Source organism: Lagenorhynchus albirostris, chromosome 11 (assembly GCF_949774975.1).
Source record: "Lagenorhynchus albirostris chromosome 11, mLagAlb1.1, whole genome shotgun sequence".
NCBI lineage: Eukaryota > Metazoa > Chordata > Mammalia > Artiodactyla > Delphinidae > Lagenorhynchus > Lagenorhynchus albirostris.
Window position 1 is genome coordinate 8,174,882 of NC_083105.1, and position 26,150 is coordinate 8,201,031.

At 41.7% G+C, this 26,150-nt stretch overlaps 1 protein-coding gene across 1 annotated transcript in view; it reads right to left on the reverse strand.

Moving 5' to 3' along the window:
* Positions 1-16,875: 16,875 nt before the first annotated feature.
* The window catches only part of XPNPEP3 (X-prolyl aminopeptidase 3), a 60,132-nt gene continuing 50,857 nt past the window's right edge, over positions 16,876-26,150 (reverse strand). The window contains exons 8-10 of the mRNA XM_060165056.1: positions 23,653-23,833; positions 22,453-22,573; positions 16,876-20,763 (exon numbers count right to left, since the gene is read on the reverse strand). Of these exons, the coding sequence (XP_060021039.1) occupies positions 20,597-20,763; positions 22,453-22,573; positions 23,653-23,833 (469 nt within the window). The 3' untranslated portion in view covers positions 16,876-20,596. The remainder of the gene's footprint in view (positions 20,764-22,452; positions 22,574-23,652; positions 23,834-26,150) is intronic.

Here is a 26,150-nt window from a genome sequence, read left to right on the forward strand (position 1 = left end):
ACTATATTAATATCAGATTAAGTAGACTTTAGACCAAAGAATATTACCAGAGAGAGAAGGTAACATCATAAATGCTAAAAAAAAAATCAATCCACCAAGAAGACATAGCAGTTCAAAATGTATATGCATCAAAAAAAAAGCTGTGCTGCAAAAACATGTGAAGAAAAACTGATAGCTTTTAAAGTAGAAATAGACAAATCCACCATTACAGTGGCAACTTTTAACACCTCTCTTTCAGCAACGGATAGAACAACTAGACAATCAACAAGAATATAAAAGAACTAAACACCACCAACCACCAATGGGATCTAATAAACATTTTTAGAACACTCCATCCAATAACAGCAGCATACATGTTCTTTTTCAAGTGCCATGCAGCATATACCAAATGGACCATATCCTGGGCCATAAAACAAACCTTAAAAAATTTTAAAGTATTGAAATCATATAGTATATTCTCCAACCACAATGAAATCAAACTATAAGTCAATAAGAGAAAGGTAACAGAAAATTCTCTAAACACCTAGAAACAATAATCCATGGGTCAAAGATGAAGTCTTTTTTTTTTTAAATTTAATTAATTAATTTATTTTTGGCTGTGTTGGGTCTTCGTTGCTGCGCGCAGGCTTTCTCTACTTGAGGCGAGCGGGGGCTACTCTTCGTTGCGGTGCGTGGGCTTCCCATTGAGGTGGCTTCTCTTGTAGCGGAGCACGGGCTCTAGGTGCGCGGGCTTTAGTAGCTGTGGCACGTGGGCTCAGTAGTTGTGGCTCACGGACTCTAGAGCGCAGGCTCAGTAGTTGTGGTGCACGGGCTTATTTGCTTCACGACATGTGGGATCTTCCCAGACCAGGGCTCGAACCTGTGTCCCCTGCATTGGCAGGCAGATTCTCAACCACTGCACCACCAGGGAAGTCCCAAAGACGAAGTCTTAAGGGAAATAAAAATATGTATATTGAACTGAATGAAAATAAAAACAGAACTTGTCAAAATTTGTGGGACACTGCTAAAACAGTGCTGAGAGGAAAATTTTTAGCACCAAATGTAGACCTTAGAAGAGAGAAAAAGAAGGACTTCCCTGGAGGTCCACTGGTTAAGTCTCCGAGCTTCCACTGCAGGGGGTGTGGGTTCGATCCCTGGTTGGGGAACTAAGATCCCACATGCCTCGCAGAGCAGCCAAAAAAGTAAAAAAAAAGAAAAAAGAAAAAAGAGAGAGGAAAAGAGTAATCTAAGTTCCCATTTCAAGAACCTTGAAAAATAAGAGCAAAATAAACCCAAAGCAAGCAGATTGAAAGAAATTATAAAGAATAGATATCATTAAAGTTGAAAACAGAAGAACAATAAAGAAAATTAAGGAAACAAAAAAATAGGTTCTTTGAAAAGATCAGTTAAATTGACATACTTCTAGCAAGGCTGACAAAGGAAAAAGGGAGAAGACACAAATTACCAATATCAGGATTGAAACAGGAGATATTATTACAGACATAAAAGTATCATAAGGAAATACCACAAACTCTACACACATAAATTTAACAACTTAGGCAAAGTGGACTATCTCCTCAAAAAACACAAATTACCACAACTCACACAAACAAACCACAAAAAAATAATTTGAATAGCCCTATAACTATTAGGGAAATTGAATTTGTAATTAAAAAACACATCATGCATTGAGTTATCAATATTTGAACAGCTTTATTGAGATGTATTACACATATTGTAGAAGGCGCCCATTAAGCGTACATTTTAAAGATTTCAGGATATTTGTAGATACGTGCAATCATCACCACAGTCAATTTTTTTTTTTTTTTGGCTGTGCCATGTGGCACGTGGAATCTTAATTCCCCAACTAGGGATTGAACCTAAGTCCCCTGCATTGGAAGCATGGAGTCTTAACCACTGGACCACAAGGGAAGTCCCTGAATTTATAATTTTAAAGTTTCCTCAAAAGAAATCTCCAGGGCTTCCCTGGTGGCGCAGTGGTTGAGAGTCCGCCTAACGATGCAGGGGACACGGGTTTGTGCCCCAGTCCGGGAAGATCCCACATGCTGCGGAGCGGCTAGGCCCGTGAGCCATGGCCGCTGAGCCTGCGCGTCCGGAGCCTGTGCTCCGCAACGGGAGAGACCACAACAGTGAGAGGCCCGCGTACCGAAAAAAAAAAAAAAAAGAAATCTCCAGGCCCAGTTGGTTTTCACTGGAGAATTCCACCAAATGGTTAAAGAAGAATTAAACCAATTCTACAAAATCTCTTCCAGAAAATAGACGAGCACTTTCCAATTCATTTTACGAAGCTAGTTTTACCCTAACAAAACTAGACAAAGACAGTACCAAAAAAGAAAACTACAGACTAATATCTCTCATGAATATAGACACAAAAATTATTAACAAAATATTAGCTCACATAATTTATCAATATATAAAAAGAATTATTTACCATGACCAAGTGGGGTTTATTCCAGGGAGGCAAGTTTGGTTCAGTATTTAAAAATCAGTCAGTGGATTCTACCATATTAAAAGGTTCAAGATGAAAAAAATCACATGATCATATCAGTATATACAGAAAAAACTTTTGACAAATTTCAACATCCATTCATGATAAAAAAAAAATAACTCTCAGAGAAATAGGAATAGAGGAGAACTTCCTGAACTTAATAAAGGATACTTACAAAAACATGCAGCTACCATACTTAATGGTGAAAAACTGAATGCTTTCCCCCTAAAATTGGGAACAAGGTAAGGATGGCTTCTTTTATCACTTTTATTCAATATGACTGGAAGTTCTAGCCAGTCCAATAATGGGGGGGGGTGATATAAAAGACATATAGATCAGAAAATTGGCTCCATTGAGTCTTCGTTGCTGTGCACAGGCTTTCTCTCGTTGCAGCAAGCGGGGCTACTCTTTGTTGTGATGTGCGGGCTTCTCAATGCAGTGGCTTTTCTTGTTGCAGAGCACGGGCTTTAGGCACGTGAGCTTCAGTAGTTGTGGCACGTGGGCTCTAGGTCACAGCCTCAGTAGTTGTGGCGCACGGGCTTAGTTGCTCCACGGCATTTGGGATCTTCTTGGACCAGGGCTCGAACCCGTGTTCCCTGCATTGGCAGGTGGATTCTTAACCACTGTGCCACCAGGGAAGCCCAAAACTGTCCTATTTTTAGATGACACATAGTTTGTGTAGAAAATTTCAAGGAATTAAAAAAAAAAATCTTAGAACTAATATGTAAGATCAGTAAGTTCACAGGATACAAGACAAACATATAAAAATTAATTGTATTTGTATGTACAAGCTATGAACATGACATAGAAATTAAAAATATGCCATTTATAATCATCAAAAAATTAAAGTTATAAATTTAATGAAACATGTATAGGACTTGTATGCTTAAAACTAAACAACACTGATAAGAGAAATTAAAAAAAGGAAACTTTTTGGACTTTTTTTTTTTGCCATGCCGCACAAGTTGCAGGAGCTTAGTTCCCTGACCAGGGATCAAATCCGGGTCCCTGCAGTGAAAGCACCAAGTCCTAACCACTGGACTGCCAGGGAATTCCAAAAAAAACTTTTTTAATAAATGGAGACACATACTGTGTTCATGGAGTGAAAGATTAAACATAGCAAAGATGTCAATTTTCACCAAACTGATAAAGTTGAACACAATTCCCATCTAAATCCCAGCAATTTCTTTGTTTTGTTTTTAGTTAACAGACAAAATTATTCTAAAATTTATATGGAAAAGCCAAGGTACTAAAGCAGCTAAAACAATTTTGAAAATGAAGAATAAAATGGGAGGAATTACTTTATCTGCTTTTAAGACTTATTACAGGTAATCAAGACTGTGTGGTACTGGTAGAGGAACAGACAGATAGATCAATGGAACAGAGCAGAAAATCCAGGAAAAGACCCACCCAAAATGCCCAACTAAAATTTGAAAAACGTGTAAAAGCAATTCAGTGGAGAAAAGAGCATTTTCAACAAATGGTGCTGGAGTAATTAGACATTCATAGGCAACCAAAATCAACCAAACAAAATCCTTGACCTATTCTCACACCGTATATGAATATTAACTCAACATGTATCATGAACTTAAAAACATAAAACTTTTAGAATAAAACGTAGGAGGAAATATTCAGGATTTAGGGACAGAGTACTTAGACGTGGGACTTCCTGGCAGTCCAGGGTTAAGACTCTGCCCTTCACTGCAGGGGGCTCGGGTTGGATCCCTGGTCAGGGAACTAAGATCCTGCATGCTGCATATGGCGCGGCCCCCTAAAAAAAAAAAAAAGAGAGAGAGAGAGAGAGGTCAGAGGAACAATTAATAAATTGGACTTCATCAGAATTAAAAACTTTTGCTCTGTGAAAGACTGTTAAGAGGATGAAAAGACAGTTACAGGGTGGGAGAAAGTATTTGCAAAGCAAGTTTACGACAAAGCGCTAGTATCTAGAATATAGAAGGAAATCTTAAAACTCAACAGTCAAAAACCAAACCAATTAGAAAATGGGCAAAAGACAGAAAGAGATATTTTATTGATGGTATATGCAGATGGCAGATAAGCGCATGAAGAGATGCTTAACATCATTAGTCATTAGAGAAATGCAAATTAAAACCACAATGAGAGGGCTTTCCTAGTGGCGCAGTGGTTGAGAGTCCGCCTGCCGATGCAGGGGACACGGGTTCGTGCCCCGGTCCGGGAAGATCCCACATGCTGCGGAGCGGCTGGGCCCGTGAGCCATGGCCGCTGAGCCTGCGCATCCGGAGCCTGTGCTCCGCAACGGGAGAGGCCACAGCAGTGAGGGGCCCGCGTACCGCCAAAAAAAAAAAAAAAAAAACCCACAATGAGATATCACTATACACGTGTCAGAATGGCTAAAATAAAATCTGTGACAACACCAAATTTTGGTGAGAATGCAGAGAAACTGGATCACTCATACATTGCAGGTGGGAATGCAAAACGGTACAGCCACTTGGGAAAACAGTTTGGTAGTATCTTTTTTTTTTAAAAAATAAATTTATTTATTTATTTTTGGCTGTGTTGGGTGTTTGTTGCTGTGCGGGCTTTCTCTAGTTGCGGCGAGCGGGGGCTACTCTTTGCTGCGGTGCACGGGCTTCTCATTGCAGTTGCTTCTCTTTGCAGTTGCTTCTCTTGTTGCAGAGCACGGGCTCTAGGCGCGTGGGCTTCAGTAGTTGTGGCACATGGGCTTCAGTAGTTGTGGCTCTCGGGCTCTAGAGCACAGGCTCAGTAGTTGTGGCGCACGGGCTTAGTTGCTCCACGGCATGTGGGATCTTCCCTGACCAGGGCTCGAACCCGTGTCCCCTGCATCGGCAGGCGGCTTCTCAACCGATACGCCACCAGGGAAGCCCTGGTTGTATCTTTAAAAGGTAAACATGCGGGCTTCCCTGGTGGCGCAGTGGTTGAGAGTCCGCCTACCAATGCAGGGGACGTGGGTTCGTGCCCCGGTCCGGGAGGATCCCATATGCCGCGGAGCGGCTGGGCCTGTGAGCCATGGCCGCTGAGCCTGCGCGTCCGGAGCCTGTGCTCCGCAACGGGAGAGGCCACGGCAGTGAGAGGCCCGTGTACCGCAAAAAAAAAAAAAAAAAAAAAAAAAAGGTAAACATGCAACTCCCATACAACCCAGCAGTTGCATTCCTGGGCGTTTTCCTCAGAGAAATGAAGACTTCTGTCCATTTTAACATCCATTCACAAGTTTTAGCAGCTTTATTTACGGTAGCCCCAAACTGGAAGCATCCAGATGTCCTCCAGTGGGTGAATGGTTAAACTGTGGCACCTCTATACCACTCAACCAGAAAAAGGAATGAACTATTGACACACGCAACTACTGGATGACTCTCCAGAGAATTATGCTGAGTGAAAGAAGCCAATCCCACAAGGTTACATACTCAATGATTCTTGAAATGATGAAATTACAGAAACGGAGAACAGATTAGTGCTTGCCAGGGGTTAAGGAGGGAAGGAGGTGGGGGGGAAAGTGGCAGGGGTGGTGGTGGTGGTGTGATGAATTGGGAGATTGGGATTGACATGTATACACCAATATGTGTAAAATGGATGACTAATAAGAACCTGCTGTATAAAAAAATAAATAAATAAAATTCAGAAAAGAAAGGAGGGAAGGAGGTGGGAGGGAAGTGGGTGTGGCCATAAACGGGCAACTTGAGAAAACTCGTGGTGATGGCAATGTTTGGTAGCTATGTCAATATCCTGCTGATGATGTTGTACAAGAGTTTTGCAAGATGCTCCCACTGGAGAAAACTGAGTAAAGGGCATTGAATCTTACTGTATTATTTCTTACAACTTGCAAGTAGAATCTACAATTATCTCAAAATAATCAGCTTAATTAAAAGAAAATGCTAGGCACCATTTTAAACTATAGACAGGACCGAATAAGGTATTATATCTGCCTTCAAGGAACTCATAGTCTATCTCGTGAGGAGTTGAGCATATAGCTGCATTGCTCAAGGTAGATGTACACAGTTTCCAAAGTTTTGGACTTTCCAGAATCCTCTGACCTTGTTTTGGTAGAAATATTGCCTCTTGTTCCCCTTTCTCCTCCCTCACCATCCATTCGATGTGATCAGGACCAGCTACAAGATTTGCAGTGCCCTGTATAAACTGAAAATGCAAAGGTCCTTGTTTAGAAATGATTTAAGAATTTCAAGACGGCAACAGCTGAGCATAAAACATGTGGAGGGCCCTTCTGAACTCAGAGTCTGGTGCATCTGCACAGGTCACACTCTTGTGATGCTGGCTCTGCTTGTGATTCTGGTAAGATTGAAAATCCCCTTCTCACCTCCCTTGGCAGGAGATGGCCCTGAATCACCCAGGAGTGGTCATTCATAATATCTCATTGCCCTGGTTACTTCTATTAGAATCCTTCCAGGGAAGTCATATATAATAAAGCAGGGAGAGAGAGAACTCTGTTTCCTCTGGGGTGAGTTATGTATTGAACAAATATTTATTGGGTATCTTCCATGTGTTACACATCAGAGATACAATGGTGAACAAGATGCATATAGACAGTCCTAGCCCTCATGTAGCTTATATGCTACAGGTAGAGGCAGATAACAGCAATGAATTACAGATTGGGTTAAATGCAAAATAAAAGAATAAGTGGAGATGCTGTGAGTAGAATAACCAGGGTGGCCAGATATGTACGATTACTATTCTATAGAGGAGGAAAGTGAAGGTAAGAGAAGATTAAGCAAATTGTCTTAAGATCAGAGAGCTGGCAAATGGCCAAGGAGAAATTCTAACGCGTGTGTGTCTGACACCAACTGCACCCTGCCAGTCTGGAAAGTACTCACTTACTTCCCATAAAGATGGGAAGTAGCATGGTGTAGTAGAGTTTTTAAGGGCTCAGGTTCTGAGGCATAGCTAAATTCAAATCCTGGCTTGGACAGCTTATTGTAACTCCTGAAAAAGTCTTGCTTTTCTCATTTATAAAACGAGGAGTGATAGGAATTGTTGCTACAGGGATTAAATGAGATACCGCACATGGAATGATCAGCCCAGCACATCACACCTAGTAAGTGTTCAATGAGTTTATAAATCATAGTTTCAAGTCCAAAGAACTGAATTCCATCCAGATCTTCTACTTACTCTGTGAAGTTGTGTAAATCACATCCTTAGGGAGCCTATTTTCCTCATCTGTAAAATTAGGAGAATGGAGTGCCTCATGGGGCCATCACAAGCATAAATGAGATCATGTAAGTAAAAGTGCTATCCAAATGTGGCAATTCTATAATAAAACTCATAGGGTATTTTCTCTGACCAGTGGTCCCAATTTCTTCTCAAATTCAGCTCATCCCTCTGACCTTTGTGCCATCGCTGTAGCTCTAATATGACATGATACTGCATTGTAATTTTTTTTTAAAAGGGAGAGGTATTTTTATTTTATTTTTGTTTATTTATTTAATCTTTTGGCTGAGCCACGTGGCATATGGAATCTTAGTTCCCCAACCAGGGATCGAAACTGTGCCCCCTGCAGTGGAAGCCTGGAGTCCTAACCACTGGACGGCCAGGGAAGTCTCTGCATTGTAATTCTTTATAGGCCAGTGTCTTTTAGCAGACTAAGAACTCTTTGAGGGAGGGACTGTGTGTTGCCCCTTCACCTAGCACCTGGCTCAGTTGCAGCTAGGGAAAGTTGAATGAGTATGGACCCTGCCCCTGGGTTCGCACATGGGGCGCTGTGTTCGCTCGGGGACCCCTCACCTAGCAGCTTCGTGTAGCTGCTCCACTCGTGTATTTCCCCCACAGCAAAATTTCAATTGCAGGGAGGCTCTTCCTGTGGCCCAGCAGGACACATCTGCACTGCCTCTCTCTTGTGCCAGTTGTTTGTTTGTGGAGAATACAAAACTACATTTGTTATTAAAAGAAAAGGTCTATAGGGTTCTACGTTGACCCGTTCTATCTTGTTCCCTTTTGCATCGAGGAGCTTAATTATTTGGGATGCATTTTGGTATAAATCATTGCATTCTGTAGTTATGTTGTGCTGATGTGTGCTATTGTGAAAGTCTTGAGGCCAAGATTTACTGTAGAGGGAAAACGGACACTTCATTATCTCAAAAAAAAGAAGGGCATTCAGTCCTTTAGTCAACTGTGTATCCCCACACTCACTATTGAGCTGTCTCCTGGTATGCATCTGTCCTCACCCTTTGCCTAATTCGCTCTGGTCAGGAGCTACACGTGGATAGTCATCCTTGGGCAATACAAAGGATATCTGCATAATCTTCTCTCAAGCTCAGAATCAACATTTTAAAGTTAAGAATGATCGTGTCATTCAAAGAGTTTGGGGATAATTTGGGGAGGGACAATTTTTTTTTGATTAAAAAAATTTTTATTTAGGCATAATTGACATTATACTAGCTTCAGGTATACAACATAATGATTTGACATTTGTATATATCATGAAATGATCAGCACAATAAGTCTACTTAACATCTGGGATTATAATTTTTTTTTTTTTTGCGGTACACGGGCCTCTCACTGCTGTGGTCTCCAGACGCGCAGGCTCAGCGGCCATGGCTCACGGGCCTAGCCGCTCTGCGGCATGTGGGATCTTCCCGGACCGGGGCACGAACCCGTGTCCCCTGCATCGGCAGGCGGACGCTCAACCACTGCGCCACCAGGGAAGCCCTGGGATTATAATTTTAATGTTGAATTTTTACTGGCACAATTCATAGAATAAGAAATCATTCTTAGTGCCACCATGCTTTTTTTAAAATTGTTTTCACTTATTTTTTATTGAATTATAATTAACATACGAGATTATATTAGAATCAGGTGTACAACATAGTGATTCAATATTTTTATACATTATGAAATGATTACAATAAGTCACTGTCACCATACACACTCCTTACAATATTACTGACTATATTCCCTGTGTATACAGTACATAGTTTGTAACTCTTTTTTTTTAAATTAATTTTTATTGGAGTATAGTTGCTTTACGGGGGACAATTTTTTATAAGTAATATATTGGATGGAGCTGGCTGGGATTGCAGCTAGACTTTTTATATTAATTCCTATGAAAATAATTCCCCCTTTTCTATAACTTGGAGTTTTCTTGGAATGTAATCTTAACATAAAATGATACCATTCCATAAAAAAAATTCCAAAGTAAAAGATAAATGAGTTGAGGATTGTTTTTAATTCTCTCCATGTACATATTAAAACAAGTAATTGAAGTCTCTCAGAAAACACCTTTCGGTTGTACATTAGTTTATCAGGGTGTGTTTTGGTTGTCCAGAAATGATTTAGGTAAATATGATCAAAGTGGTTGCCCAGGATTGGAATCAGATGTAAGATGGATTCTAGATGGTCCAGAACCAAAAGTTGGGAAGAAAATGGAGAAGGAACTCAATCAAGAATATACTCTGGGGGGACTTCCCTGGTGGTGCAGTGGTTAAGAATCCGCCTGCCAACGCAGGGGACACGGGTTCGAGCCCTGGTCCGGGAAGATCCCACATGGCACGGAGCAACTAAGCCCGTGCTCCACAACTACTGAGCCTGCGCTGTAGAGCCCGTGAGCCACAATTACTGACCCCGCGTCCCACAACTACTGAAGCCTGTGTGCCTACGGCCTGTGCTCTGCAACAAAGAGAAGCCACCACAATGAGAAGCCCATGCACTGCAACGAAGAGTAGCCCCTGCTCGCCACAACTAGCGAAAGCCCACGTGCAGCAACAAAGACCCAATGCAGCCAAAAATAAATAAATAAATAAAATTTATTTTTTTAAAAAAGAACATATTTTGGGGACTTCCCTGGTAGTCCAGTGGCTAAGACTCCATGCTCCCAATGCAGGGGTCCTGGGTTCGATCCCTGGTCAGGGAACTAGATCCCACATGCTGCAACTAAGAGTTCGTGTGCTACAACTAAAGACCCCCGCATGCCCACAACTAAAAAAAAAAAAAAAAAAAGATCCCGCATGCCGCAACGAAGATCCTGTGTGCCACAACTAAAACCCGGTACAGCCAAAATAAATAAATAAATATTAAAAAATAAGAATGTATTTCATTTTCAGTGTGACCTTGTGCAAGTTACAAGGTGTGTTATATCAATTAGCAACTTGATGTAAAACAATAAAATGGCAGAAAAGCCAGTAATTTTTAGAAAGAATGGTATCAAACTTAGTCATTTTGTTGGAAGAAGGTTTATACACTGTGTAACTTAGCTATTTGTACGCTCATAAAAATCACAAAATCTGTTTGCCTTCAGGTCTATTCCTTGCCCTTTCCCTGTGTCGCTTCATGTCATTAGGTGGGGGCGGCCCTGACCTAGAGAGGTCAGCGTCAGCTGGCCTTTGGCTTGGCCAGTGGGATGTACTGGCTGGAGAGGAGAGGATGGTGTAAAAGGACAGTCAGTGGTTGTCCCTCCCTCTCTTGGCCTTGGGCGGCATCTCTGGAAGCAGCTGAGTCTGAGATCTCAGCTCCTGTCAGCAGGCAGGCCTTCTGTGGCCCAGCTTCTGCAGTTGACCTGGCTCCTGGTCTAGAGAAACTCCACTTACTTCTCTCCTCCTCCAGCCTGGAGGTAGTGTCTTTCTGTTGTTGCTAATCTTTAGGATACCTCACCATCCCATCTGGCTGCTCTTTCAGTTCCTGTGAGACCAATTCTGGATGTTACATTTTCTGTTTAAATATTTAGAGTAGCTTGTTTTCCTGACTGGAGTCTGACTGATAACATATGTCCCTAAGCCTTTAGTCGTTAAGTATTATGATAATGGATAATAATCCTTTTGTCACCCTGGTTGGTTTCAGAGTAGTAGTACCTGCTTAGTAGAGAATCTGTTGATTCACTCAAGAAATGTAACTACGAAATGGAGCAACAGGGAACTCCCTGGTGGTCCAGTGGTTAGGACTCCACGCTTTCAGTGCCACGGGCCTGGGTTCAATATCTGGTCAGGGAACTTCCCTGCAGTGGAAGCACAGAGTCTTAACCACTGGACTGCCAGGGAAGTCCCTGATTTAGCATTTTATTAATTCTTATTTTAAATACTTCAATACTGTCAACCTGAGTTTGCCTTTAGCCCTCCTCTTCCCCTTGCCCACAAGCTAATATAGTTGAAAAACTTTAATTGTGGTAAAATATACATAAATGTTACCATTTTAACCATTTTGGGGGGCTTAGCCTCATTTTTTTTTTTTTTTTTTGCGGTACTCGGGCCTCTCACTGTTGTGGCCTCTCCCATTGCAGAGCACAGGCTCCAGACGCGCAGTCTCAGCGGCCATGGCTCACGGGCCCAGCCGCTCCGTGGCATGTGGGATCCTTCCGGACCGGGGCACGAACCCGTGTCCCCTGCATCGGCAGGCGGACTCTCAACCACTGCGCCACCAGGGAAGCCCATTTTAACCATTTGTAAGTGTACAGTTCAGTGACATTAAGCACACTCACATTGTTGTACAACCATCACCACCATTCGTCTCCAGAACTTTATCATTTTCCCGGATTAAAATTGTTCCCCTTGTACAATGACCCCCCTACCCTCCCTCCCCCGGACTCTGGAAACCACTATCATTTCACTTTCTATCTCTATGAATGACTCCTCTGGCACCTCATATAAGTGGAACCATAGAATATTGGTCCTTTTGTACCTGGCTTATTTCACTTAGCACAATGTCTTACAGGTTAATCCATGTTGTAGCATGTATCAGAATTTCATTCCATTTTAAAGTTGAATAATATTTCATTGTATGGCTTTGCCCCATTTTTGTTTATCCATTTATCCGTTGGTGGACATTTGGGTTGTTTCCATCTTTTGGCTTTTGTGAATAATGTTGCTATGAATGTGGGTGTACAAATATCTGTTTGAGTCCCTGCTTTCAATTCTTTTGAGTATATGCTCAGAAGTGGAATTGCTGGATCAAATGATAACTGTTTACTTTTTTGAGGAACAACCATACTCATATTTTTGTCAAAAGCTACTCTATCAGCCTTCTGCAGGTGGACTCTGAGCCTGCTCTAACTACTTTATGAAATGTCAAGTACAATTTATTATGCATAGCAATCCCTATAGTAAAGTAGAATCATTCACATATAACATATAGTACACTGCCCAGATTATAATCAGTGCAGGAGTTAGCTACAGTTCATGAGAGATTTTAATCCATGTAACATGAAGATAAGCATAACCAAACACCGATCAATGAAATACTAAATAACTTTTTTCAAGATGACTATTTTTATAAACATTTTTGGTATACCATTGTAGGCTTCCTAATCTCAAGGTTGCTAGGAAAAGAAAGACAGCATTTAGTGGCAACTATCCAGAACCACTGAGCTTTAAAAACTGGAAATTTGAATCAATATTTACGTAGTGCCACACATTTTTATGTCCAAGGTAAGTAAGCTCTAGTCAGCATAATTCTAGATTTTATAATCCTAAATTAAATACCTTAAGTGATGTGCCTTGAAATTAGTATGCTGGGAGATACTGGTCCCTCCTGTCCTTAAGATGGCCAGATGGATGGAGCTTGGAGGAGCCAGAGCCCCCTTACCTGTCACCGTATCACCATGAGCTGTGGACTCACTGAAATATGGCCAAGAGGGTGCTACCACCTGGTCATATTCAGCATGACCACCTGGCCCAGCTCAGCAGCAGGTGTTGAGTATGCTGCTGTTCATCAAAGACAAGGGAGCCATGGAGTCACTGCAGCAGTTGGTGTTTCAGGTGCCAATGCCTAAGTTGCTGCTGGCCAAGGGTGTCATGGGGGTGAAGACTGGGCCAGTGCTCCTTGCAGGTGCAGCTCTTGACAGCCCCGCCCTCTGCTTCACATACACTGGACACCTCTGACCTCTGTGGTCAAAGGTATAGGCAGGATGACTGTTCCAAAAATGCACATACGTTCTGTGAATTATAGCTTAACTTGAAATATTTGATGGAAATGATTTCGATTTGATTGGAAATCCACATTATAAGAAATTTTACATTGGGACTTCACCGGCGGTCCAGTGGTTAAGACTCCACGCTTCCAACGTAGGGGGCGTGGGTTCGATCCCTGGTCAGGGAACAAGGATCCCACATGCCGCCAGGGGAGGCCAAAAAAAAAAAAATTTCACATTGCACTTGTCAACGAAAGGAAGTTACTAGAGTCTTTGAAATTTAGTTTCAATTGTAAATTATTGAGATTTAATTCATATACCATAAAATTCCCCTTCAAAGTGTACCAGTGTTTTTAGTATACTTACAGAGTTGTGCAGCTACCGCCAATTCCAGAACATTTTCATCACCTAAAAAAGAAAGCATACCTGTAAGCTGTCACTCCATTTCCTCCTGCCTTCAGCCCTTTGCAACCACTAATCTACTTTGTCTCCATGGATGTGCCTATCCTGGACATTTCATGTAAACGGAATCATAAAAAATATGTGCCTTTTGTGCCTGGCTTCTTTCACTTAGAATGTTTTCAAGGTTCTTTCATGTTGTGGCCTGTATCAGTGCTTTGTTCCTTTTTATGGCTGAATATTTCATTGTATGAATAGACCACGTTTCATACATTCATCTGCTGATGGATGTACGTTTCATTTATCCATTCAGCAGTTCAATTACACATTTTAAAAAACTATTTTATTTTTTAAAAAGATTATTTATTTTATTCATTTTTGGCTGCATTGGTCTTAGTTGTGGCACGCAGGCTCTTTGTTGTGGTCCGTTGGCTTCTCTCTAGTTGTGGCGCATGGGCTTCTCTCTAGTTGTGGCGCACAGGCTCCAGGGCATGTGGGCTCTAGTTTGTGGCACGCGGGCTCTAGTTGAGGCACGTTGGCTTAGTTGCCCCGCAGTATGTGGGATCTTAGTTACCTGACCAGGGATTAAACCCGCATCCCCTGCATTGCAAGGCGGATTCTTTACCACTGGACCACCAGGGAAGTCCCCAGTTACACATTTTTGAATGATCATAAAAATGGTTTTAAATTTCTTGTCACCTACTTGTACAGTTTCTTGTAAATGGTGGTTATGAAGAATCTGAAGACAATATCACTACAAAGTTTGGATCAGGAATTGTGTGCAGGTGCTTCAGCCTGTTATCAAAAAGTCATGTTTCCAAAGGAAGCTAAGTCTTTTATTGACATTTTAAAATTTATCTTTTGGAAGTGTTATACAAATTTAAAAATTCCTGTAAAACTTTGCACGAATTTGTGGTTATAATTATATAAAGGGTATGTAATTAATTTTCTTCTCTAAGTCACATGTACACATTTCTAAGTCCCCTTAAGTTTGTTCCATTGTGCCATATAAAAAATATATTTTTATGTGTTCCAGGATGTGAAAAATGTTGGAGAGCTGGGCTTCCCTGGTGGCACAGTGGTTGAGAATCCACCTGCTAATGCAGGGGACACGGGTTCGAGCCCTGGTCTGGGAAGATCCCACATGCCGCGGAGCAACTAGGCCTGTGAGCCACAACTACTGAGCCTGCACGTCTGGAGCCTGTGCTCCGCAACACGAGAGGAGGCCGTGATAGTGAGAGGCCCGTGCACCACAATGAGGAGTGGCCCCCGCCTGCCACAACTAGAGAAAGCCCTCGCACAGAAACGAAGACCCAACACAGCCCTAAATAAATAAATAAATAAATAAATAAATTTTAAAAATAAATAAATAAATACTCCTGTTCTCTGTTTAAAAAAACAAAAAAAAATGTTGGAGAGCACATCTTAGAGCCCCAGATTTTTTTTTTTTTTTTTTGAGAAAAATATTTAGAAGTTTTATTTATTAAAATATTATGTATTGATTTATGTTTGATGCCTTCACATAATCATCATAACCTGGGACTGTGCTTCCAATATCAGGAAGAACTGGGGGATGAAATGAATAAATTCTGATGATGTGAAATACATGGTATACAGCAGGACTGACGTGTCCAGGGAAATGTACATAGATTTATATGAGTGTCTGCTGCTTTTTGGCATGTTTTACATTTTAAATTACCTACACTTGTCAGTTAATTTAACAAATGATAGATATTTTATATATTTATCAATTTATAGGTATACATATATTTTGCAAAATGGTCTTTTGTAAAACTGTTTATGCTTGTAAAAGATGCGGATAATGTATCCATGCAGTCTTAGAGTCAGGGCCGAGACCGGGGGTTCCTCCACGGTGCTTCTCCAAGTCCTCAGGGCTGCACCCCAGCCGAGGGGAGGCCTGGAGACTTCCAGGCTGCCCTGCAGACCTTCAGGGTGAGAGCCCCAGATTTTAAAGAGGATTCCTAATAGTAAGAGATGCTTGGGGACTTCCACATTGTCGCAGTGGTTAAGAATCTGCCTGCCAATGCAGGGGACACGGGTTCAAGCCCTGGTCCGGGAAGATCCCACATGCCACGGAGCAACTAAGCCCCTGCGCCACAACTACTGGCCTGCGCTCTATAGCCCGTGAGCCACAACTACTGAGTCCGTGAGCCGCAACTACTGAAGCCCACACGCCTAGAGCCCGTGCTCCACAACGAGAAGCCACCGCAATGAGAAGCCCGCACACCGCAACGAAGAGTCGCCCCCGTTCGCCGCAACTAGAGAAAGCCAGCGCGCAGCAACGAAGACCCAACACAGCCAAACAAACAAACAAATAAATAAAGAGATGCTTACACTTAGGATTCTTTATATGGCTTGCTGAGAAAGTTTACATATTTAAAATTTTGCAAAATTTGCCCTTCATAAAATGCTCATGGCTATAGTGTAATGTCTTGAGTTCTACAGGGGCTGTCTGCAGACCTATGTGTCAGTTTTGTGGAGAGTCAGCCTTTTTTCCCCCAGCTTCCTTGAGCTGTAACTGACAAAACTGTAAGATATTTAAAGTGTACATGGTGATGATTTGACACACGTATACATTGTGAAAAGATGTCCCTCATCTAGTTAATTAACACATCCATCAACTCATATATTTATCTTTTTTTTTTTTTGGTGAGAACATTTAAGTTCTATTCTCTTAGCAAATTTCAATTATAAAATACAATGTTATCAAGTATATTCACCATGTTAATACGTTTGATCCTTGAGTCAATCTAATCCATTGGTTTTCCCCCTTCTATGTGTATCTTTTTTTTTTTTTTTTTTTTTCCGCGGTACGCGGACTCCGGACGCGCAGGCTCAGCGGCCATGGCTCACGGGCCCAGCCACTCTGCAGCGTGTGGGATCTTCCCGGACCGGGGCACGAACCCACGTCCCCTGCATCGGCAGGCGGACTCTCAACCACTGCGCCACCAGGGAAGCCCTCCCCCTTCTATGACTGCTAAGATTATCTCGTTTGCTATCATGATTTTGTGACAGTAGTTAATGAATACTCTGTAAAATAAAATACTTTGTAAAACAAACTGTTGTCACATTTAAAGCTATAAACTCTAGATTTGAAAATAACACACACATACATGCACAAACCAAACACTCTTACATCGTTTTATAGTTTATTTTTAAAATGACAGTAACAAATGGTCTTCCCTTGTTGGGAAATGACATATCTACTTTCAGTCAATAGGGCCTTAAAAAGTAACAGCATTTTGTCCAAATTGAACTTATATAATTGCACAAAAGTCATACAAAGCATTAAGAAATGCTAACAAAGACTGCAGTTCTCTCAGCTTCTCATGAAGCACACCCCAGGAGGCCCTGGTTTCAGTGGGGATCCCTGATCTGAATAATACTGATGCTTACCCCAAGTTCCTCAGTGACACATAGGCAGAGGTGAAAGGAGCCAGGAAGACAGACGTGCTTTGTGACAGTGGAATTCTGCTCTAGAATTAGGGTTTAATGATGTATTCACCTTCTCATATTAGGATTATTAAACACTTCAGCTTGAAGTATATTTGTCCAGGCTTAAAACTTAACCCTATCAGCTTAAGTTTTGGGATACAGATCCCACTTCAGGAAACTAAAATTAAAAACAAACAAACAAACAAAAACCACACAGTAAAAACCTCTTCCAAGCAAGATCCCTTATGCTGCCACCATCCTGGGCCCTCATTTAGTTTCTAACATGCAAACACAAATAAGTTACATTATTATTGATCATATGCCAGTTGAGGGATGGTAGACAGAGTCTAACTCAAATCCCAACTCTTGTTTTACTGACAGCAGTTACTGGAAACACTGTGTTACAAAGGACTCTGGGGTCACAGGTGGAACTGGTGGGACAGCCACTATGCTGTACATGTGATGTGACATGGACACAGGACAGGGAGAGGCAGCACTCATGCATCATATTTGCATTCCTTCTATTATTAAGAAAGCTAAGGAGGATGCTGGTTATGTATGTTTTGAAAAACAACAAAGCCCAAGTTTTCTATTTTAATGAGTTACAATGTCTTTATCCGGGGATTTAACTCATCTTATGGATCTTAAACCCAATTAAGATATAATGTCTATAGTAGGAGTTTTCCTTTTCTGACCTTACAAAAATTAATAAAAAAGATAACAATATTTTGAAAGAAGACACACAAAGAGAACTTTAAGTCACCATAAGAAGTACCTTCCTAACTTGGGTATGACTATGGGAAGAGGAGAGTTATTATTCTATTTCTACTGCTGTGTTTCAAATAAAAAACACAGTCCCAGTTTAATTATAGAGAAAAATAACAATTCCTGAAATAAAACCATAAAAGTATGCAGCAGAGGCCATCTAAATATACTTTTTTTTTTTTTTTTGCAGTACACAGGCCTCTCACTGTTGTGGCCTCTCCCGTTGTGGAGCACAGGCTCCGGATGCACAGGCTCAGCAGCCATGGCTCACGGGCCCAGCTGCTCTGCCGCATGTGGGATCTTCCCAGACCGGGGCACGAACCTGTGTCCCCTGCATCGGCAGGCGGACTCTCAACCACTGCGCCACCAGGGAAGCCCTAGATATACTTCTTGCCTTTAGATTATTGTTAATATTTTAGCTGTATCTCTTCAATTCAGGGAGAAAAATTTCAGTGTGACATTTGAAGCATTTTTTAAAAATTAAGGTTTTCATTAGGAGAGCTTGGTGTGTATATATATGAAGTATTTATTATACTGAAACAAGGAGGGAAATGTGGGGCATGTCTGTGGTAAGGCTAAGAATTAATGAGATTCCGGCACTGTGCACAATTATCTGCTCAACCAATCCTGAACAGATCAGACAGTCCCTAAACCGCTGCTCTGAGATGTACACTGTGTCACTTCTTGAAGGTTCTGATAGTCTGATGCAAATGTTAGCTGCTGTGGTTAATCGGGGACTCAAAGGACAATATGCCTGGGTCAGGGACTATAAATCACCAGAAGAATTAAACAACGGCCGTTCTACGTGTGACTTGCAACACCTGTAGAACTTGCCAGGAGTCCAGCTGGAAGAAGTCTGTTTCATGTCCAAGTAGGCTGCTATTCATAAAAGCTGCCTAAGCTTTTAGCTAGAAAGTTGAAGACTACAGAAAATGATTTATAGGAAGAAAAGGAAATTCCTTATTCCAGGATTGTAAGTGAACAAAGGTAACCCAATTCCAGAAAAAGGTTGTTGAGGCCATACAGGCCAAGGGAGTGAGAAGCCAGAGTTGTGGGTTTCTTTTTAGTCCCCTCTTAGAAAGTAACAAGCACAGGACTGAGAAGTTGGAGAGGGGTGAGGAGGGCAGGTGCAGGGATGATGACTCCAGCTGTGCAGCCATCCATTCCCACAGCTGCTGAGCACAGCCAAGCATTTGCGGGTGAGCACTGTCAGGACACAATTTGTATCACTTTGGTCGCTAACATTATCTTTGTCTCCTGATGAAGTCACTGCCTGTCTGCTCTGGGCTCTGTACCTTGGGTTTTTCTGACAAGATGGGCAAACCTCTAGCACTGCAAGGAGTGTTAATCTCCTAGCCTGTTCTTCCCTAATGCAAATATTTTCTTAAAATTTTTCGAATTTATGTTCTAATAATCAGCATGTTTTATACATCTTGAGCTCATATGCAGGTTTAAAGGAGGTGAACACACTAGTTCTTAAAGCTTTCCCCTATGATAGGAGCTCCCAAATAACCTATCTGCAGCAGTCTAGCCCTGTTCACTTCACAAACTGAGTATTATATAATTGCATCCAACACTGTGTTGAGGGAAACATGAGTCTTTACCATTGTCCTTCCAGTGCTAACGTCCAAGGAAGGAAAGGATCACAGGGTGTTTACAGGTACTGAGCGGGTTGCATATTTTGTTTTTATTGGCACTAGAGGAAATCACAGAATAATAACTGGGGTGTCTCTCTGAATACTGGGTGCCATTCCTCTGACTTTAATAGGGTAAGTAGAGGATCTGCCCTTGGCCAGGGAAGCAGCTTCAAGGGTGTGCTGAGGGTCAATGCATTAAGAATCTATAAAGAAAGCATGGATGTCTGGGAAAGGAATCAACTTTAGACTGAGAACAGACGGATGGCGGTCTGGATCTACAGCAGACACACATACTTTTCTTTCTCTTTCATTTCCTTCCTTATCAAGAATCTAAACAGCTTCCAGGTCCCAGGTAACCAAATAGCAAGAAAGGCTCAAAAATGTTTTGTTCGATAGCTAGTGTTGCTGGAATCTGGACTGTGGCTGAATGGTGTGACTGTAGGACACCAGTGCCCTGAGGGCTCACATGGCTCCGGTAGATACATGGGCTCCTGGATAGGTAGGCAGGTGTTATGGAAGGTATATACTGGCCACCCACAATCACTGATGGGTGGTTTTCAGTGTAGGGAAAGACCTTGGTGATTGGCTCAAAATATATAAGCATTACACAAAAATCTTATGATATTAGGTAGATCTCAGGAAAAGTGCAGAGGGGAAGGACCTGGAGAGAAGCAGAGAATTTTCTCCATGTGCTAACTGGGATGCGTGGACATATGTAACCAAGATCTTTCTTTACATCTGAAAACTAAACTTGTCTGAGTCATTAATTCTACAGAATTAATGTTACTAAAGTTGCAGTAACATATAATCCAAAAACTCAATTTCCCAGATTTCTAGCTACATAAAACAAGAAAAGACCACATACACAACTACATACACTCATATACCTGCTGCACTCTCCAGTGGAACACGTGTATAAATGTCCACACAGAGACCCCCAGAAAGTACACGTGCACAGAGGCCAACGTCCACTCCTTCTGAACCTAAGATGCATGTGGGCCACACTGAGGGTCAAGAGGCCCTATTGCATATCTGTTCGATGTCATTCATCTCTTTGGGACAATCTGCAGAAAGGATGAGAGGTGAGTCCTCTGTTACCACTACATCATCCTCAATTCGTACACCAAGACCACGGAACCTCTCAGGGGCGTCTTTGTCATCCTCCGGAATATAAATACCTGAGAAGTAGAAAAAAGAATCAGAACATTCTATTCATAAATGGCAGTAACTGGATGATTTGGGGCAAGAAAGTTAACCTCTATAAAGTTGGGATCCTAACAGTACCTACCTAATAGAAATGTGGAGATTAAATGAGATAATATATATAAAAATGTCTGGTACATAAATGGTCAGTTGCCTATCATTACTAGAACTATTATTATAGTTATTTTGTATACTAGACTACAAGATCTATACAACTACAATAATGTTGATCATGATTCTGTCACGTTCTAATGGCTCAAATGGGCCGCTAAAGTTACTTAATTTATGAGTATGTCAATATATGCTGGGACCCAGTAGATTATATAAATGCATTCTTTCTCTGCCTAACAGTTCCGTGGAAAAAGGGCACTTTGCTAAAATAAAGACTTAAGGCATTTTAAAATGTATTTAAAAAACACTTACTTAGATATTATTAGCCTCAACAACCAGAAGCTGCACAAATACTCAAATAAGTCATAAATGTAACTGACGTGTACATGATGTAAAGAGGGAAAAAGGAAGACCTTAATGAACGTTTGAAAAATTCTAAGAAACCAAGGTTCCCTTTCTAATCATGAAGTCAGACAGACACCAGGTCTTTTCATATTAAAGAAACTGTAAACTTCCTTCTCTGTACTCACAGATGCTGTTCTGTGATAAGAAGAAAAAGACCAGCAAAGGAAAATGTAGTCGAAGTCTAAGGAAGCGTCAACTAGATTGGACTTAACAGTACGTAAGGTCACAGACAGCAACATATGCCCGGACTTAAAGGGTGGCATAAAAGATGTGTCCCAACTATAACTTACATAATTTAGAGGTGAAAACGCTTGAAATCTAAGATTGAGATCTGCTTTCATGACAGAAGCAGCATCGATGTTTAAAACTGACTGGTGGGGCTTCCCTGGTGGCGCAGTGGTTGAGAGTCCGCCTGCCAATGCAGGGGACATGGGTTCGTGCCCCGGTCCGGGAAGATCCCACATGCCACAGAGCGGCTAGGCCCGTGAGCCATGGCTGCTGAGCCTGCGCGGCCGGAGCCTGTGCTCCGCAATGGGAGAGGCCACAACAGTGAGAGGCCCGCGTACCGCAAAAAAAAAAAAAAAAAAAAGGAAAAAAATACCTGACTGGTAATATCAATCTTACACTCCACCGTGGCCACCACTTTTCTACTGAATCCTGCCCAACATCCAGCATCATTCAAGCTGGAGAACCATTAGACTGCCAGCTCTTTCTGAAGCTTAGAAGAAAGGATCTGGATACTAAAAAGTGGAATAATGCAGGCAGTTCAATGCAGAGGAGCTGCAACTGAGAACATGGGGAGTCTGAGTGTCTCTGCAGAAAAGTGCCAGGGGCTTCACAAGTGTCAGCAGCCCACCAAGGTGATGGGAAGGACTAGTACAAACTGGCCCTGGCAAAGGCAGGGTTAAAAAAAGATTTCTTTCTTAATATCTACTGATTGAAAGTATTCCCCATCTGTTGTTTATTGGAGAAGTCAAATTAAACAAATTGTGTGATGTGAAATAAAAAAGCTCAAGAAAAAATCTACTGGAGAGATTCATTTTCCTGTCTCTTCTAATTTAATTACATTCGTTCAGGTAAAAATAAAGTGTTCTAACACTAGAATTACATGTCCCAAGTGATCAGAGGTTGCTAGCACCTCCCCTTACCTGGCTCCACTGTGATTACCATGCCAGGCTGCAGAGGGAGGGAGCGGGGCATGTCTGGAGTGTCGTGGACATCCATCCCGAGGTAATGGCCAACATGATGCGGGCAGTATTTTCGAGCAGCCTGGAAAAGATATTACCTCAGTGTTATTAGAGCAATGACCCCTTAAGGGGAAAGTTGGGCATATATAACGCCATGAGATATGTGTTAACACTGCCCCCTGCCCCCAGTTCTGCCACTTGTTTCACCTATCCTCGGGCTAATGCTTAAGAGACTTGAAAACTGCCACCTCTTGAATGCAATTCTGCCAACAGCATCCTAACTAATCCACATTTCTATTCTTACAATTTAATATACTACACACATGCTAACTGGGGTAAGCCCAGTAATGACTGCAGCAAATGAAAATCTCTTTTCTTGGGGGAGGGAAGATAATTGTGTTAGAATAGTTCTCTTTTCAATGTTCGCATGTCCCTCTTAGGAAGGCTACTCTGGAGACTCTAAGTATCTCACAGCAACTTGTGGAGTAGGTATGAAACACCATGTAACACAGTAATTATTAGGCATTTACTAGCTTGGATATTTCTATCCGTTGATTAAAGATTTGTTGGCATGAACAGGAGGAATTTATAGCTTTTTTCCTATGGATAAAAGAAACCCTGGCAGCCTAAACTTGGAGTTAGGAGATGCCTTACTGGTCTGTTTCGTTTGACCACCTGGCATGGTCGCATACCATTTAATTTAAAGCTGAGGCTTTAAATTTTTACTGAACACCATCACATTTTGGATGCAGATGAAATTCACTAAACATGGCAACTGAGGATATTGTTAAAAGTCTCAACAATGTTACTGAAGGAAGAAACACCCTCCCCTTCGACCTCTACCTTTTCAAAATCACTACAAAAGAATTAAGAGTTAACCTCTCCTCCGTTTTATGTCCTCTTCCACCCTGTCTGAACCAGACTTCATTTTGTTTTCTGAATTCTGAGCTAGTTACACAGTATGCAATGAACCAGATGTGCTGCCATCTTCTGGTAGAAATAAGTATTGCACCTTTTGCTTTAATCCATGTTCAAAAAAAGTCCCTCTTACTGGTGAAGAATCACCAACACCATTTCTAAATCTAATTAGTTTTACGTAGGATAAAAACTAAGCAGCATGTCAGGTGTTCATAAGAAATCGGGTCAAAGGAAGTGAAGTACCTTGAAGGCATTATTTTCCTTAATGTTCTTCACGATCCCCAACTCTTTAAGCTTCTGTCCTATCAGTGTTAGCATCATGCTGTAGATGTTATCCAAGCTTGTTCCAGGGGAGCAGAGGGTCACACAATCTTTCTGGACTTCTAGAACAGCTTCATAGAGTTCTGCCTGAGGTGCCGTGAACCTGGGGACAGGAAAACCCAAGAACTCGAATTTGGAACTCTCTGATATTGTAGGAAGTTTGCTTCTAAGTTTGATTAGAAAAACTCCAAGGCAATGATGATGGGGCATTGTTGATATTTAGTCAGTACCAGTATATCATTAATGATAGGACCTCAATCATGCCTAGATGCTCAACAGGAAGAGCAATAACCCTTAAAGCTGGGGCAGCAACAACAATCTCTCCTTCAAACGGTCAGCTGACAGACACGGGGTGAGGTTAAAAGATGCACCCAGCCATGAATGCTGTCAGAGGGCCAGATCAGGCTTACTCTTGATCCTCTCCATTTTTTTTTTTACCATTAAAAAAACACAAACAAAAACCAACCAAACAAACAAAAAAACAGAGCCTAAGGATCCACTTATAGGCAAAGCAGATGTCATGGGATAAACTAATCAATACTTTGGCTATGGGACTTCCCTGGTGGCGCAGTGGTTAAGAATCCGCCTGCCAATGCAGGGGACATGGGTTTGAGCCTGGTCTGCGAAGACCCCACATGCTGCGGAGCAATTAAACCCACATGCCACAACTACTAAGCCTGCACTCTAGAGCCCGCGAGCCACAACTACTGAGTCCGCCTGCCGCAGCTACTGAAGCCCATGCACCTAGAGCCTGTGCTCTGCAACAAGAGAAGCCACCGCAAATGAGAAGCCCGAGCACTGCAACGAAAACTAGCTCCCGCTTGCCGCAACTAGAGAAAGCCCGCACACAGCAACCTGAAGACCCAACGCAGCCAAAAATAAAGTAAAATAAATTAATTTATAAAATAAGTAAATAAAATGTATTTGTTTAAAAAAAATACTTTGGCTACTAATAACTTACTAGTTTCCAGGTGTCCTTAGTATAATAATTTCTTCGTCAGTAATGGGGAAAAATGAGGGAAAAATACCAAGCTCAGGTGGTGTATGATATGTGTTTTTAACACATTTTTAAAAAAATTAACTTATTTTTGACTGCGTTGGGTCTTCGTTGCTGCATGCGGGCTTTCTCTAAGTTGCGGCAAATGGGGGCTACTCTTCTCTGTGGTGTGTGGGCTTCTCACTGCGGTGGCTTCTCTTACTGCTGAGCACGGGATCTAGGCGCTTGGGCTCAGTAGTCGTGGCGCACGGGCTTAGTTGCTCTGCGGCATGTGGGATCTTCCCAGACCAGGGCTCGAACCCATATCCTCTGCATTGGCAGGCAGATTCTTAACCACTGTGCTACCAGGGAAGTCCCTATACATTGTTGATGGAATTGTAAATTAGTACAGCCAGTTAAATCAAAGGCCTTAAAGGTGCTCATAAAATTTAAGTTTGTAATTCTGCTCTAAGAAGCCATCCTGACAAAATATTTGAAATTCAAAAAAAGCTGAATATACAAAAATGTTCACTGTGATTTTAAAAATAATTATAAATGTCCCCTAATAAGAATGGTTAAAGTCAGCAAGGTAATGCTATAATGAAAACCTACACACCCATCTCCCAGGTTCAGCCATTATTAACACTGTTATGTCTGTCATTGATGAGTATAAACATGCTCCACCCCATCTCAGTATTACTAAACATTTTTTAACAATTCTTTTTCTAATGTAAATTTTATATACACTGAAATGTACAAATCTGAGCTCTACAATTCTGACAAATGGATGTGCTGGTGGTGATGAAGCTGGGGACACTGAACCCCTAAATTCTGCTGAGTCATCTTTGCTAGGAGAAGCAGCCCTTCTACCCCAGTCTGAGGAGGCCAACCCTGTTTTGACTGAGAACCTACAGGTATCTCCCCAGAGGCAGCTGCCTTGGTAGTTGCTTCTAGACCCACAACTAGACGTTACTCCCAGCAGGTCCCAAAAAGTTAGGTACAAAGTGTGACCCATGACGAGATGCACTATAATCCAAAAAGAACTGCACGATTTTTCCTATTTATATAGACAAAAATCTGGGAATATGTATAGAAATGGATGTTCATGTGTGGGCTAATGGTGGAAGGAACATAAAGTTGGATCAGGCTGAATTTATTGATAGGGGTCCACTAAGGAGAGATTCTGGATTCAATGCTGAAGCTTGAGGGCTCAGAAAGGCTCTAACGGTTTATTTGGTTGGTTGGCTGAAACATGGATCAAAAGGTAGCCTGCACTAAATGAATTCAAATACCAGAACTACTTTGCTATGTTGCAGAAAGAATTCTGCCTCAAGACTGCAACATCAGCTTTTGCTTGAGTTTCCAGCCTGCAGTTCTGCCCTGTGAAATTCAGAAATGCCAATCCCCATGATCACGAGCCAGTTCTTTAAAATCAATTGATCAT